At 35.6% G+C, this 16,774-nt stretch overlaps 1 protein-coding gene across 13 annotated transcripts in view; it reads left to right on the top strand.

Moving 5' to 3' along the window:
- PHF21A (PHD finger protein 21A) overlaps window positions 1-16,774 on the top strand; it is a 189,344-nt gene that overhangs the window by 24,007 nt on the left and 148,563 nt on the right. For 12 of the 13 annotated variants that reach the window (XM_061201655.1, XM_061201647.1, XM_061201657.1 and 9 more), the window contains 2 exons: window positions 6,468-6,508; window positions 13,835-13,978. In XM_061201655.1, coding sequence (XP_061057638.1) covers window positions 13,925-13,978 — 54 coding nt within the window. In that variant the 5' untranslated portion in view covers window positions 6,468-6,508; window positions 13,835-13,924. Of the gene's footprint in view, window positions 1-6,467; window positions 6,509-7,867; window positions 7,980-13,834; window positions 13,979-16,774 lie in introns of all 13 variants that reach the window. The other variant, XM_061201646.1, reaches the window with a different exon arrangement.

Below are 16,774 nucleotides of genomic sequence, written 5' to 3'. Positions count from 1 at the left end.
TTTAAAAATTTCCGTTATGTGGCAATTGTTCTTTTAGTTTAGCTTTTTCTCGTATATTTTTAAAATTAGGTGTTTACCAATGACCTTCCTTAGTGACTTTTACTTGAATTATCTTTGTGCTTTGGAGACATAGGAATTGGGGTCTATTATCCCATCTCTGAGAGAACAAGTCCCAATAGTTACAGTTAGTGCAACAGAAAGGGTTTTCACAGATGCACTGCTGGGCATTGATCCTCCTCCTTGGTGCCTATGGTTTACACCCAGAACTCCCATTAGTGTTAATAGGAGGCACTTGCTTAAATCCCTATACACCAAGATAAATCCAAACTCTTTTGTAATGCTGTATAGATACCTCAGTTGTTTTTTTTGTTGATGGTAAGAGTTTTGGTCCTGAGGTTAACTGATTATTAAGATAAGAGTTTGAGTTGTCTTGGGATATGGGGTGATTTACTAAGTCTGATCTGTAATTAAGAAGGTTATGTTATGATGATTAGACTCAGAAAACATTTATACCTTTGTGAACTGTGGAAGCTTGTGAATAAGAATTTTTGTACTTTATAACATGATGAAGCAAGATTTCTTCTTTCCATTTATTTTTCTTAATACTTATCCACTACAAAATAAATGATTTTACAAGTTTTTGTACATATTGTAAGAACTTAGTAAAAATTATTTTATTTGTAAGCCTTTCCACAATTACGCTCTAGCATTTTAAGTCAGCTAATGCTGCTCACATTTTTCAAGCATATAGAAGCTAATAATCTGCACTGTCTTAGAGCGTGGACATTGCAATCACTGGTCCAGGATTAGATAATCACTGTTTACTATGCTTATCTGAATTTTTGGATTTTTGTTACTTTATTTGTGTATAGTCTAATGGAAGGATTTCTAGATTGAGAGCAGTAAATTTGGGTTTTAGACTGGGCTTTGCCTCTTATAATCTTTATAGCTTGTGGCTAGACATCTAGACTTTTTGGACCACTGTTCTTGAAATGAAGGTGTGGATCTGGCACTCTGGGGTGTCCATTCTAGCTTTAGGCTATTTGAAGACCCACTTTCCCAGGTACCAAAGGAAATAGAGGACTGTAAGGCAATGGTTCCTAATCCTGGCTATCCATCAGAATCTTCTGGGGGAACTTTAAATAAAATATAGATACCTGGGCTCCAAATCAGACATAATGATTTCAGAATCTTTAAGGGTAGGGCATGTAAATCTATGTATTTTTTGAAGTTTTAGAGTTATCCTGATTCTAAGTTTGAGAACTACTGGTGCAAGACATTATTTCTATTCTACTTGTGTGTGTGTGTCTAGTTAGGGAAAAATGACAGGTAAGTAACAGTGTGAGACAGTATGTGGTTAAATTCTAAGATGAATGAGAGAGATGATAAACAGTTTGAGAATTCAGAGAAGGGAGAACTGGGAGTTGGGAAGGTCTCCATTAATCAGTGAGTCTTTATCTGGACCCTAATGACTGTGTGGGATTTGGATAGGCAGAGAAAAGGTAAAAAAGGGTATTCTTGGTATAAGAAAGAGCATCCCCCAAGTGAAAGTTTGAGGAGGAGAACAATTCTGATGAATGTTTTAGTCCTTTAGTATTCTACTCTTGCAACTGCTATAGATTTCCTAAACATTTGAGGGAGTGAGCCGTGAAGATATTTGATGGGAGAGAGTGTTCCAGAAGAGCCCTGAGAAGGGAACTTGTTTGGAGTTTCAGAAGTACAAAACAGAGGCCAATGGCTGGAGCAGATTGAGCAATGGGGAGAGGGAAGGAGATGAGGTCTGAGAGTAACAGAGGCTCAAATCACTTAGAGCCTTGTGGGCCATTGTAAAGGACTTCTGCTTTTTCTCTGAGTATCATGGGAAGCCATTGGAGGATTTTGAGCAGAGGAGTAACTAGCTCTGTCTTGGATTTTAAAAAGGTCACTCTGGCTACTGAGAGAATAGACTTTGGGGGACAAAGATGGCCAATTAGGAGGCTATTGCAGTAATGCAGGTGAAAGATGATGGTGACTTGGACCAAGGAAGTGGTAGTATATTTGAGACAAGTGGTCAAAGTCCATGTATTTTGAAGGCAGAGGCAAGATGGTCAGTTACAGGATTGGATGTAGGGTGTGGGAAAGAGAGGAGTCAATGATGACTTTAAGGTTTTGGCCTGAAGGGATAGAGTTGCCATTTATTGAAATGGGGATGACTCTGGGGAGGAGGTTGGGGGACAGGTAGGCAAGAGTTTAGTTTTGGACTTGTTGAGCTTGAGGAGCCAATTTGACAGGTGTTGAATGGGCAGTTTGATATATGAGTTTGGAAATCAGGGGAAAGGTCTGGGCTACGTACAAATTTGGGAGTCACCAGTACAGATCCTTTTATAGCTGTGAGACTAGATGAGATTACCTAATGGGAAGAGTTCCAAGAACCAAGCCTTGGGGCAGTTCAACATTTTGAGGTCTTGCGAGATGAGAAGGAACTAGCAAAAGAAACCCAGAAGAGTGGCTAGAGAGATTAGGAAAAAAATTGAGGGTGAGTGGTGTCCTGGGAGTCAAGAGAAGAAAGGATTTCAAGAAGGAAGAATGGTCAACTGGGTGAAATAATACTGTTCGAACAGAGAAATGAGGGCTGAGACTTTACTGTTGGGTTTAGCAACAGGGAGGTCACTGGTGGTCTTAACAAGGTTGAAGGAGGCAAAAGCCCTAATGGAGTGGGTGCAGTAGAGAATGAGAGGAGAGGAACTAGGGACAGTGACTTTGGTTAACTGTTTCAGGGAGTTTTGCTATAAATGGGAGTGTAGATATGGGACAATAGCTAGAGAAGTATATGGAGTCATGGGAGGCTTTTTTTTTAGACAAAGGAAACAAAATGATCCAGTAATGAGGGAAAAATTGATGCTTCTTGAGAGTGAGGGGAGAAGTGCTAGAGTGATGCCCATGAGAGGGTAAGGTTAAGAGGGATGGGGGCAAGAGGGATGATTATGATACTGAGGCCTAAAGGACTAAATCTCATTTAGCAGGATTCTGCTTTTTCTTCTGAGCATTTTTTGCATTTAAATTTATTTCAAACTTACTATATTCTGTTGGAATTAGGAAAGGCAGATAAAAAGCAGTAAAACTTACTGTATATAAAATTAGTGTATCAACTTGGTGTAGTAGAAGAGATTGAATATTCTGCGTACGGTGACATTTTCAAGTGTCTTTGAATGACAATTATCTGTGCTATTCTAGTCCCTTATCAAAATTTATGATTGAGCACAGACTATAAACTTAATTGTTCAAAATTTGTAATGGGGTGGATTTTAGCCTAATTTAAAACATGATCTAGTGTTGAACTTTTTCTCTGCAAAATTTGTTTATTTAATGTATAGTCTTCATACACAAAGGTTTTAGATGTTTTACAAAAAGTACTTACAAAGTAGTTATTAATCACCTTTGATTTATTGATGATATTTTAAATTTTACAACCACATCAGAAATCTGAATGATTCATTTCTTTACCAGCTCTAATTAAAGCAGCTACTTGTGAAGTTCTGGAGAGGAGGTGAACAATCTTCAGTTTGCAAAAAATCACGTGAAGTTATGTTAGCAAGATGGTATTCATCTCTAAAAGCAAAAATAATTTCATTTACTCCAGTCTATGTGTTTTGAATGTATTTTTCAAGAACAAGTCTATATTTTAAAAATTTAAGCAAATAAGGCAAAAATTTTGAACTACCTTAGCTACTAGTGTGAAATGTGAGAAACAAATTAAGTGGACTTTGAATCAGCTTAACATGAGGAAATCAAACTTGTATTTCAGTCTTATTATTTTGCATATGGATAGTATAAAAAGTACAAATTTATATGTAAATCTTTTTTGCTTCTAACTCATTTTTATTAAATTACAGAAATAAAATCTTTTCTTTTTTTTTTTAATCAGTATCCAAACGGTAGTCAATAATCAGTCTTTAGAAGGAACACTTTGGTAGTTCTGATGCACAGTGTTTAAGAATCACCAGTCTAAAAATAATTTACTCTTTTTTGGGTATCTGAACCTCTGCGAATCTTATTTAAGTTGTGGATCCTCTTCCCAGAATTCTCATACATTCAAAATTTAGCATATAGTATCATGGAGTTGGCAAACCCCTCTGAAGCCTATTCATGGGGATCCCTTAGGCATAAAGGATCTCAGGTTTTAAAACCTGCCCTAGATAGCTTACTTATGTGATTTTTCTTTAAAACTTTATATGAAGATTTTCCCAAAAATATTTGGTCAGTATTTATTGTAGTTTATTTCTTAGGAGAGTAACTGCTACAGCTGTTTAAGAGGAAGTGAGGTCTAGTGGAAAGGCCAGTTCAGTCAAAGGAATCTCAGGGTCTGTAGACTTTTCTCCAGCTTTAGTACCAGTTAGCTGTGTAACCTTCCAGGAAGTCAGTTAACCTCTCAGGCTTTGATTTCCAATGTGATTTCTGCAGTCCCTGCAAGCAGTTTTATGAGTAGTTTCATGATATCATGGTAAAATTCCTTGTCAATTAGGGATTGACTCTGCTGTTTATTTTTGGAGAAAATGCCCCAGAGATAAGGTGCATCCATTGTCCCTTTTTACTGAATATGATTTTCAGAAGAGTTTATTTGACTATACTTTCTCAAATGCCATATGAGTAAAAGTTAAAATCCCAACCCCATCCTGATCATTTTGAGTTTCAACATATTTTATATATTCTGGGTATAAGCCATTGTTGTTATATGTATTGCAGTTACAATCTCCAGTTCTGTGGATTGCTTTTTCATTCTCATAAGGGTTTTTTATTTTTTTTTGGGTGAACAGAAGTTCTTAATTTTAATTTGATCCAATTTATCTGTCTTTTCCTTTTCATTATATTTTAAAATGACAATATTTTACTTCCTAATCAACTGTTTTTATCCAAAGTCATTCATTTAACAAATAATGCTGTGGGAGATCGATGCATAATTATCCCCAGCATGAAAGAGCTAATAAGAAATGCCTAATAGGGAAAATAAGCCTGCAACAGAGAGTTAAGAGTCCACTCAGTGAATTCATTCATTTAACAAATATTTACTGAGCATTTACTTCATGTTTTTGTTTTTTTGTTTGTTTGTTTCGGCTGCACCGTGCAGCTTGTGGGATCTTAGTTCCCCGACCAGGGATCGAACCTGTGCCCCCTGCAGTGGAAGCATGGAGTCCTAAACATTAGACCACCAGGGAATTCCCAAGAACCCACTTTTTAATAACCACATCATTCTACAGATTTTTGCATCATTTTTCTTTTGGTTGGGAGTCATTCTAATCTTGGTGATTAAAATTGCCATTTATATGGACTTTAGAAATTTAAAAAGTGCTGCTGCTAAAAGAAAGGCAGGATAAAACAGCAAATTGAATTTCTTTTGGAAATGAATGTTAACTGCATGAATCGGGGCCCTTTAAAATTATTTTACTGTATGTTTGGTGTGACTGTACATGATTAAATAAAAATTTATAATTTGGATGACATGAAGATTTTTTGAAATATCCCTTAAGGAAATGAGAATTTACATTACACTATTGGAGTAACATAAGTCAACAAATGTACTATGTTTAAAGCATAAGGATGATTCAGGTTTGGAACATGGTATGTGGAGTTTAAATAATTTAATACTGAAATACTAAGGGAAAAGTTTTAATTTTTGCTTCCTAAATTTTTTTTTTTAATTAAAAAAGAAGTTTGGGGCAAGGAAGAGTTAAAAATAAATAAACAATATAGCCTGACATGACTTTTCTGACCTTGAAATTAACTTAATGGAGTATAGTTAATCTTAAAAAAACAACAACACACAATTGATAAAAGCATCACTGAACATTGGATTGAGATCCCAAAACCTTGATTTTCTTTCTGGCTCAATCACTGATTAACTATGTGCCATAGGGAAAGTCACTTTTGTGTTATGTGGTTTACAGTTTCAGGTGGTGAGACTTTAAGATTGTGAATGAAAAGTTAAATTATGACTATACATATAAAATGCTGTGAATTTTAAGCCTTATATAAAACAAATCCATTTCAAGATTAATTGAAAAAAAGGCCTTTAAGTAGACCAAACTAAGGGCCAGTGATGTTAGCCTAATTTGTAACATAAAGCAGCAAACAGTGAAAGTTCATTTGTTGGGGATGAGGGTTGTATTTCTGTGTTACTTAGATGAGGTGCATTTCATTTCTGTGTCTCTTAGGAAAGGGAAACCGTCAACTACTTACTTTTTCTTGTCTTGAAAAAGCTGTGGAAAAGTGAAAAAACTGGAAAATTAGAGATCTAACTGCCCTTGAATTCTTTCCTTGCTGTAAAAACTACCTATCTCTTTCTTTTTTTTTTTTTTCTTTTGGTTTTAAAGCTTTGGACATTTTTGTGTGTGTGTGTGTGTGTTTGTTGTTGGTGTTAAAAACAGCTTTTGATGACATGTCATAAATCTGTGTTTGTAGTCTAATTCCATTTTCCCCTTCTTCTGTTGTAGGGAGCAAGAGAGCTGAAGGAGAGCCAGTTTCCCCAAAATTGGTAAGTACTTTTTTCAGGCAGCCATAGTGTGCCTGATGCTAGTTGGTTGATAATTCAAATGTTCAGTGAAATTTTTTTTTTTTTTTTTGCAAAAAAGCTCTCTCCCAGAAATGAGAATGAGGCTTTGCTGTTTGTGCTGAGTGAAAGTGAATTTTTGTCTAATTTCACATAGCCGTATCTCAAATGCATTTGTGTTTCTAATAATACTGCTAGGCTTGCATGTTCCTGCATTCAGTAACGTCTTAAAATGTAATGGTCCCCTTTGCGAAAAATGTCCTTAATGCAGTGGTTAGGGCTAAAAATTAAAAAATCAGGAAATTCAAATGTTAAGGTTCCCATTGTGTTTTGTATTACTTAATATGCGTTAAATTTGATGGCCTTAGTATATGTGCAAAATGGCTAGGTTAATGTAACTATGGGAACCTTGACTTTGAAATTTGGGACTCTTAAGCATGTATATTATTAAATTTAATGTTGAGTTGGCTTCATGTCTGATATTGCATTTTCAGTGTGTGTTTTGTATAATTCTTGAAGAGGAAAAAAAAAGAGAGAGAAATGTAGCAGTGTGGGGCATAGAGGCAAACACATTTTTTTCCTAGTATCAACTTTAATGTCTACTTTAACAGCTTATAAATCATCACACTTAATCATTTCTTTGAATGTCTAATTCAGATTACACAGGGCAGTCCGGTGTCTAAAGACCAAACAAATATTAATCTTATTTGCAGAGCATGTATTATGATTAAAAAATTAAATTCAAACAAGATAACTGGAATAGGGTAGTCCCCTAATGCAAGGCTACTCTTTTTTTTTTTGTTTTAATTCTCTCTCATAGTAATTAATTTAGTGGGTGGAGTAGATATTTGGTTAAAGCTTCTTTTCATAATTATGGTCCTTGAGGTATCTCTTAACCTTTTGGGGATTGGGCTTTGAACGTGAAAGGGAGGCATTTGAACCAGTTAATCTTACATTTTACTACCATCTTATTCTACTTGCCTTTCTCTCATGGAACCACTTAAAATAAATAATCAAGACCCTATAGCCCTTTACTCTGAGATGCGATGGAATCATAGATTCTTAAAGAAGAAGGGACGTTAAGGACCTTCTCTTTCAGCCTTTTACCAGGTGTGGCAATGTCTTCTCTTATGTCCCTGGCAGATTGTTATTTGGTTACATGCTGAACACGACATTTAAAAAAAATGTAGCTCATATTTTCTGTAATGTATTCCGAGGAACTCTAGTTCCACAGAAATTAATAAATATTATTGGGTTGGGGCGGGGGTGGGGAAAATGTTCTGTGGTCAAAATAATTTGGAAAATGCTGCTTTAAACAAAGTTAAACAGGTTTCTTTACTGCAGGACTTCTCAGAACCTTTAATATGCTAATGTGCATTGTGAATCTCCAAGAGGGGGATATGATATGCAGCATTCTTGAATACTTCTATTGACAGGGAGCCCACTACCTCATAAGGTAACCCATTCCTTTTTTGTACAGCTCTAATCCTTAGCTCTTCCTTACATTGATCTGAAATCTCTCTCCCATAACTTCCACTTCTCTTAAGTACTTACTGGTTATACTAAGACCACCACACCCTCTTATGTTATCCTTTGTGTAGTCAATATATATATGATTCTGGCCAGGCTTGTCTGGACTATTTTTTATCATTAAATAGCATTCTGGTAAATGTGGCAACCATTTCTAAAATCTCAACCTCATTGTCACTATGCTCCTATACTACTCTTCAGGCTCCTTCATTTTGAATTTCTGTGAGTTTTAAAATATACTTCATCTTTCTTGTTGTTGGGTATGGTTGGGAAGATTTTAGTACAGATGCTTGATTTCTGTAAAGAAAGGCGAGAACTAGAAGAGCGTATGTGTGCCTACCAGGCCTGGGCCCAGGAAGCTGAGGTAGAACCTGTATGTTAGAGTGAACACTGGTGGTAGGGAGAGGGGCAGGACACTGCAGCAGACCTGTGTAGGAGAGGGTGCTGTGGGGAAACCCTGACTCGACCGAAAATACCACACCCTTGTGTTGGAATGGTATGACCTGCATAGGTGTTCCTTTTCTTTAGTGAGGACCTGGGCCCCTTGCCCCCAAAAAAACCAGAGAAAAGAAAGATACGTATTTTATACTCAAAGACATCCATACATTCAGATACCATAAACCTAATTGTGTGTGTGTGTGTGTGTGTGTGTGTGTATATATATATGAATTTATTTTAGTGGTTAGGAAACATCAGTCTTACCAGCTGAGGTGACTTTTGTCAATACCTGTAATACCAGGATTTGAGCATAGTAATCTTGCCAGATTCAGAGGGTGGCCTCTAAAATCAAGCTCTTTGTGCAGCAGCGTTTTCTGTTGCTCTGTGGAGTGTCACCAAAGAAATATCACCGTGAAAATAAGAAAAATGTTACATTGTTTTTTAATGTCATTTTTATTGATTCAAGTTAGTAAATGTTAGTTTTCAATAAGAGCTATTAAAATATTGTTTTTATTTTTGGCGTTTGTGATCATTTTTAGCACTAGTTAAAAGTTAAAGATATATTTTATCTCCTAGCACATTAGATACATAGTAAGCAATAAGTATTTAGTACAAATTGAAACCTGGTGTTTTAGTATTAGGCATCTGTCAAGTAAGGATACATAGATCTGTCGAGGCTTTCTACTTTTTCATATTTTAAAAAATTAATTAAACCTACTCTAAACACAATTTTGAGAGTATAGATCAAAAGTGGGGTCTTACCACCAAGTAGATATATGGTATAGAGAACACTGAGCTGTTCATTTTTAAGGAATTCAGTCTGGGGGTACAATGTACTACAGACTTATTGTTAGTTAAAGAAACTTGGTTGGGGACTTCCCTGGTGGTCCAGTGGTAAAGAATCCGCCTTCCAGTGCAGGGGACACAGGTTGGATCCCTGGTTGGGAAACTAAAGATCCCATATGCCGCGGGGCAACTAAGGCCGTGCGCCACAACTACTGAGCTCGCGCGCCTCAATGAGAGAGCCTGCATACCAAAAACTACAGTGCCCACGCGCTCTGGAGCCTGCGCACCACAACTAGAGAGAAGCCCACGCGCCGCAGTGAAAGATCCCACATGACTCAACGAAAATCCTGCATGCTGCAACTAAGACCGGACGCAGAGAAAGAGAGAGAGAGGGAGGGAGGGAGGGAAGGAGGGAGGAAGGAAGAATTAAAAAAAAAAGAAACTTGGTTGGTGAGTTGTTTTGATTGGAAAAAGCTTTATATCAATTCAGGAACAGAGCAGTGATTTTTGGTAATAAATTCAGAGTTAGAGCATTACTACATTATTAGAATCATAATGAAAGACCTAGAGGTCACATATCTCCAAGCAGAACTGTAACCAGATAAAATAGTTAGAAGCCCCTTTCTTAGAGAATTTGAAAATAAGAAAGCCTACAGTCTTCCCAGCAATATGCTGTGTTGAGAAGTTGATATAAAAGTTTGTGTATGAATAAGAGTTAAATTAAGTATGTTAAGAATAGCATAGGGCTTCCCTGGTGGCGCAGTGGTTGAGAGTCCGCCTGCCAGTGCAGGGGACACGGGTTCGAGCCCTGGTACGGGAAGATCCCACATGCCGCGGAGCAACTAAGCCCGTGCGCCACAACTACTGAGCCTGAGCTCTAGAGCCCACGTGCCACAACTACTGAAGCCCGCGTGCCTAGAGCCAGTGGTCTGCAACAAGAGAAGCCACTGCAATGAGAAGCCCGCGCACCACAACGAAGAGTAGCCCCCGCTCACCGCAACGAGAGAAAGCCTGCGTGCAGCAACAAAGACCCAATGCAGCCAAAAATAAATAAATAAAATAAATAAATTTATAAAAAAAAAAAAAAAAAAAGAGTAGCATAGAATTTTACAGTTTACAAAGGGCTTTTCATATAACTTCACCTAATTTAAACCTCATAGCAATTTTATGAAATAGGTGATACTGTTTCCATTTTCCTGATTTATAAGCAAACAAACCTAAAGCTGAGAGTGGTTGTACAGTGAGGAAGTGGAATCAGGTTTTTTTTTGGTTTTTTTTGAGACAGTGAATGTTCTCTCTAGACATTACATCTGCCTTTTTATAGTGGGATTTGATTATTTTGTTTGTTAGGTTTGTGGAGTTTTTATTTATGTTTTTGGGTTTTTGTTATTTGAAGCTGGGAGGTCATTAGGTGTCCCAGTCGTTTGACGTGTACAGTTTTCAATATAATGAACGTTGGTATTTTGTGTTAGGCACTTGTCTTCTCTGGTGATAGTATTTAGAGCTGATGGGTGGTGAAAGGCATTGTACCTCAATAAACTGTTTTAGGAGTCTGTTCATATTTATGTTGCAGCAGCTGATATTTATAACTTACTAGAATTGGTCGAAATATGTTAAATCATCTTTTTATAAATTTAGCAAATAATACCTTCTTTATAATGCTATAAACTGCCTCCAAATGGTCATCACATGGTGGCTGCATGAGTTGTCTAAGCCGCCCAAATATTTTTTAAAAGGATTCAACATGTGCTTGCCTTGTTTTTGTAGGCTATGAATATATATGTATACAACTTGTTCCTTTAGGCAGAAACCAGTCTCTTAAAATTGCTATTCAGAAAGAGACTTTTATGAAGAAGAAAGATATCAAATGAATCTTCTAATCCTTCATAAGTTTTTTTATAATAAGTCACTACCTTTTTTAACCCTTCAGTTTTATCTTGAAATAAAATGAGTAATTGGCATTTAGAGTCCTTGCCAAATAAAATTTTGTGCCTTTGTGTGTCTCTAATAAGCAGACAACAATCTGATGAAGGATGTAAAAGCTGTCACCTCCTCAATAACTTGAGTTGCAGGCTTCTTATCCTGTGAGGCACTCTTTGACATTTAGAGCCTCCCGGTTAAACCCTGGTTTTACTTATTCTTTTCCTGAACATTTTGTTTCATCAGTAGAAAATTTTCTGATGTTTTATCTAGCAATTCTAAGTTAATTTTTTGTTATTTAAAAATAAGTACATATTTTCCATGGAAAAATTTGAAAATATTGATACTCTGAAAAGAAGAAAGTAAATAACCCTGAGTGCTACTGCTCAGAGATAACCAATAGCAAATTATGAAAGTGCCACCTGACCTAAACTCTAGACAGCTCAGAGTATTACTGTTTTTACAAATCTTTGTCAGTTTGATTGACAAAAATGTGTCTTCTTAAATTTACGTTTCTATGACTCTCTTGAAGATAGATGTTTTTCATGTTGGTCATTCTTATTTCTTCTTCTGTGAGTTGCTTTTTCATAATTTAAAAAAATTAATTTGTAATTAATTTGTAAGCACTCTGTAACTGTACAAATTATGTTAACCCTTTGTTGTGTGTATTGTTAAGTTCTCCGTGTTTTTAACCTGCTGTTTGTTTCCAGAGTTTATGAGTTGAGTTCAGCTTTGATATTATATGTTGCTACCAGTAAAATAAAATATGGCCTTTCTGTTGTTGAAAATACCCTTCAAGGTGATTCTTAATTTGACAAAAATTATAAGGAATCATTTTTGGACACATTTTCTGATAGCCTTAAAACTAATTTAAGTACTGTTTTCAGGAAGAACTCTAATGCATACATAAGTCAGGAATTTGAGTAGGGAGATTAATTTAATATTTAAAATTACAGTGACTGTATAGTTTTAACATTGCTTTAGTGTATAGAATAAACTTACATGACAACAAAAGCCTTGGTCTAAATCAGTAACTTAATGATTCTGATATTTATGTAGTTCCAAAGATTTTGTTAAGGTAATAAATATCTGAAAAGCCTGGGTTTGTTCATCAAAATCACACTTTCCAAATTATCTCCCCTAAACATACTACGTCTATGAAAATTTTTGGTTGACAATATCATTGTACAATAATAATGTGGAGGCTTTTCTAGCCTCCACAAATATAAGTTTGAAGGTATTTTACACTTTTGAAATTTATTATTTTTTAAAAAAAGGTTAGAGTATTGATATTACATAACATAGTATACAAGCCCTAGGGGAGAGATTGCCAATGATGTTTTAAGCCTAGTGAGATTAAACAAATATAATGAAGATTAATATTCACCCAGTTACAGCCTGAAGTTAATGATTTCACTATAACTCTGTTAAATCAGGTTTTAAAGAAGTTTTAAGAAAACTTAGGACTTTATCCATAGATAAATAATTTTTAGAAAGTATAAAGATTATGAATCTCATTGAATTGGCATAAGGAGTAGCAGTTCTTCTAACTTCCTGATTGTTCCCTTCCTCAGTTTGTAAGAATGCTGAAAAGCTGCTCTAACTACAAGTTTTATAGGTACAAGGAAGAAAGGAGAAAGAAGTAAAGTTTAAATTTATTCAAGTAAACTTTTGCTTCAGGGAGAGTACCTAAAATCATGTCTAAGGCCACGTTCAAGAAAAAAGAAAAAAAATGAAAAGAGAAATTAGCCATTGAGTTAATTTAAATTGCAGTAGTGATGAGCAGAGCAGAATAAGAAGGTTCACATTCACAAATCTAGACTTTTGACATTGTCTCCACCTGCATTTATACGTGCAGCCAAAGAGATGCACCGGCAGGCTTGAAAAGAAGATGGTGTTCATTGTAAAGCTGGAAAAGTCTGTTCTATTGCTAGACCCACCTCATTTGTTGTGCACGATAGAATTATTTTTTAACATCCCTGTCATAACTTTGTGGAAAGCAGAGTTACATTGCAATGTGTTTGTGTTAAGTATAAATTTGTTAAATGTAAACCTTTAAATTATACCAGAATTGCCCCTGTTTTGAGTTTCTTTATTTTTTAAATAGAGTGAGAGTCCATCCAGATTGTGAGAGTACTCTGGCCTTCTTTAACCTCCGAGAGACCCTGAACTCTCCAGTTCACTCTGTGTGATGGTTAAAAATGTATGATCATGTTGTTATGTGTCTCTTTCTAAGAACAGCATGTCCTGGATGGTTGTCCTCTCCCCCTCTAGACTCCCAACGCATCCAGGACAGAAGAGGTCTTGTTCAGCTCTGTATCCTCAGAAAGTAGTATCTAGCGTGGTGCTGAGCGCCTAGTAAGTGCTTAGCTGTTTTCATGACCAGATTAAACACATTTTTTTTTCATTTCTTACTTATTTGAAGTGTTTTCTAGAGGAATGCTCAGAGAATAAAACCCAGCAAGTTTTGGTACCAATTCAGAAAAAACTACTCATTTTGGAAAGAAATCTGTTTGGGGAAATTTTTTGCCCTGTGTTTAGTTGACGAAATATTTCGACTAATGTAATTTATTTTATCTAACGTATATTTCCTTTATACCCAACATAATGATCCAAAACATTTTATGATCTCTACAGCTGCAGTAAGAAGAGGAGTTTGTTATTTTAAACAGAGGCTGAAGAAACTATAGAATTAGCAGACATAAGAAGAAGTGGAGAAGGTAGAGGATGGAGTTGCAGACTCTACAGGAGGCTCTTAAAGTGGAAATTCAGGTTCACCAGGTATGTTTCATTCATGGCTTCTCCCACATCATGTTATTAGTAATGGCTAAATTAGTAAACAGGCTATCTCTGATTTTTAGTAGAGCTTTTAATCGTTTTTCAGTCACTTGTCCAAGAGTCATGTTATTTGCCTTTTATTACTACTCAACAAACTCATTGGTAATATTTTTGAGAACTTTAATAAAATATTCCTGACTTCTCTTCCAGACAAAAGAACTAAAAATATTCTTTTCCATATAGCGAAGGTGTTAAAAAAAACCTCTGTTTTTTTTCTGTTCTTTGGTTCATCTGAGGGACTTTGTTCGTGTGACTTAACTTGCATGTTTTATTTATTTTTCAAAATTTATTTTATTGAAGTATAGTTGATTTACAGTGTTGTGTTAATTTCTGCTGTACATCAAAGTGATTCAGTTATGCATATATATACACATTCTTTTTCATATTCTCTTTCATTATGGTTTATCATAGGATATTGAATATAGTTCCCTGTGTTAACTTGCATATTTTAAATAACAAGGCATATTTAAATTGACTACCATGTATACTGAAGTTTTTACTCATATGTGATTTTTGGACATACCAATTTTATAAAAATTATAATTACGAAAAAATTTAATGTTTATTGTTTAAAAATCTAATTTAAATTTTAAAATTACATTTATTGATTCAAAAGGGATATAATATTCTTCCTAAAGTTATCACTCTCAATATTCACATTAATTATTTTCCTGTATATTTAACTATTTTTTTAGCATAAAATTAATAGCTTTTATATTCATCCTTAATTATTATATAGCATTTTGTTTGTATGGTAATAAACATTTATTTATGTTTATCAGTGTTGGTTGATAGTATTTTAACATATAAAGTATGTAAGATATTTCACTCCAGTTATATTTGGAATCCTTTCCTATTAAAAAAAGTTTAAGTATTAATAGTAGGGACTTCCCGGGTGGTCCAGTGGCTAAGACTCCACGTTTCCACTGCAGGGGGCATGGGTTTGATCCCTGGTCAGGGAACTAAGATCCTGCATGCTGCGCGGTGTGGCCAAAAAAAAAAAAAAAAAAAGTTTTAACAGTAAATCCAAGTGACATGCCTTGCTTGTAAATCTGATGCTGTTATTCTGATTGGATACATGGTAACCTACATGATCACTGATCATGACAAGTTCAGGGATGCCAGAAATGACATCAAAGTAAGCACTGGCTATTAGGCTGAGGCCAAAGTCAGATTGTACATTTGACTAAATATTGGGGCAGAAGCCACCCCTTCATCATTTCCACTTAGGGAAACTAGGGCTGAAAATGAGCTTACTGTATAGAAGGTGTGTCCTGAAACTACCTGGTATTGCTGTGGTAGAAGTATACTTTTGTTCTTTATGGACCGAGATGATTTAAAAAGTAGTGACGTACACGTGGTTGATATTGAATGAATGTTTACATAATAATGGCCTGTGATGGGCATCTCATCTTTTTTGGGAAATTGCCTTTTTGATTATTCTTATGCAGATTTTTTTAACTTTTGGAGTATTTTTACTCTACATGGAACAGAGAATAGTATAAAGCAGAGGTTAGCAGACTTTTTGCAAAGGGCCAGAGGGTAAAGTATTTTATACTATGGGCATCATTTATGGCCTCTGTCACAACAACTCTGCTCTGCTGCTGTACACACAGAGCAGCCATAGACAGTGTATAAATGGATGGGTGTGACTGTGTCCCAGTAAAACTTATTTACAAGGCAGGGTGCCTGTGGGCTGTAGTTTGCCAGCCCTTGGCTTAAACTATATTCTCATGAAAAATTGCTGCGTTCTTACAATAGAAAGTAACTTCACTTTGATAACACACAACGTCACCTTGAAGTCACTAGGGATTTGGATGGTCTAGTTAAGTTGCCCAGCTTGTTCTGTCCTGCCTCTAATGGTCTGAAATGCAGCTTGCTTGATTATAGGTAGAAAAGTTGGCTTATTTATTTCCTCTAGAGGTAGAGACTTACTTTGGTTATCAGTTTTTAAATTTCAGTGTCGTGGAGGAAAACCTTTTTCAGCTTTAAAAAGGCAACTTTAGTATAGTACTCCACTCTCTGGTGACAAAAGCAGAAAGGAAAATGAAGGACTTTTTTCATTGAAGAATGTGGCTAGCCTTTAGGCTGCATTAGTAAAAATGTATATGTATAAAACCTTATGTTTCTATTTCATTGAGTTCTTGGAATGTGTGTTATTACTATTTTGTAGATTAGACCAGGATATAGAAGAGTTACCACTGTCATATATGAAGTAGAGTATAGTAACATATACCTTGCGTATTTGGAGGTCACATGGTTGGCAATCTCAGCTATCCAGAATGTATACCTTAGCACCTGAAGTAAGGTTTTTGACAAGCTAGAATAAATGTTAGAAGTCACACAAGATTATACATTTTACTCAAGGGGGATTTCTTAGGCTATTCACTCATCTTAGAATTACTTCACTGAGTGTATCACAAAGCAGCTCAGAAGTAGCAAATTGGAATTCGGGTTCAGGGGCTCTTAGAGGGAGGCATAGTAATAGTAGCAAGATTTGCTAGCTGACTGCTTGGCATTAAGGAGTAGACTGAAAAACTCAAATGCAGGCACAAGAACTCTTTAGAACACAGCAGTTTGGGGCCTTTATTGTAAGGACCTTTTTGTATTGTTTGCAGAATAGTATATTGAGGTAATCATGCCTCTAAGTGTCATTAAATGCTGCTTTTTTTCTATTTAATAAGGCAGGTAAGTATATAATATATTTTAAAAAGGTTTTATTTTACGACTAAAAACTAT

Source organism: Eubalaena glacialis, chromosome 10, assembly GCF_028564815.1.
Source record: "Eubalaena glacialis isolate mEubGla1 chromosome 10, mEubGla1.1.hap2.+ XY, whole genome shotgun sequence".
NCBI lineage: Eukaryota > Metazoa > Chordata > Mammalia > Artiodactyla > Balaenidae > Eubalaena > Eubalaena glacialis.
Note: the sequence above shows the minus strand (reverse complement) of the source record. Positions and strands in the feature narration are given on the sequence as shown.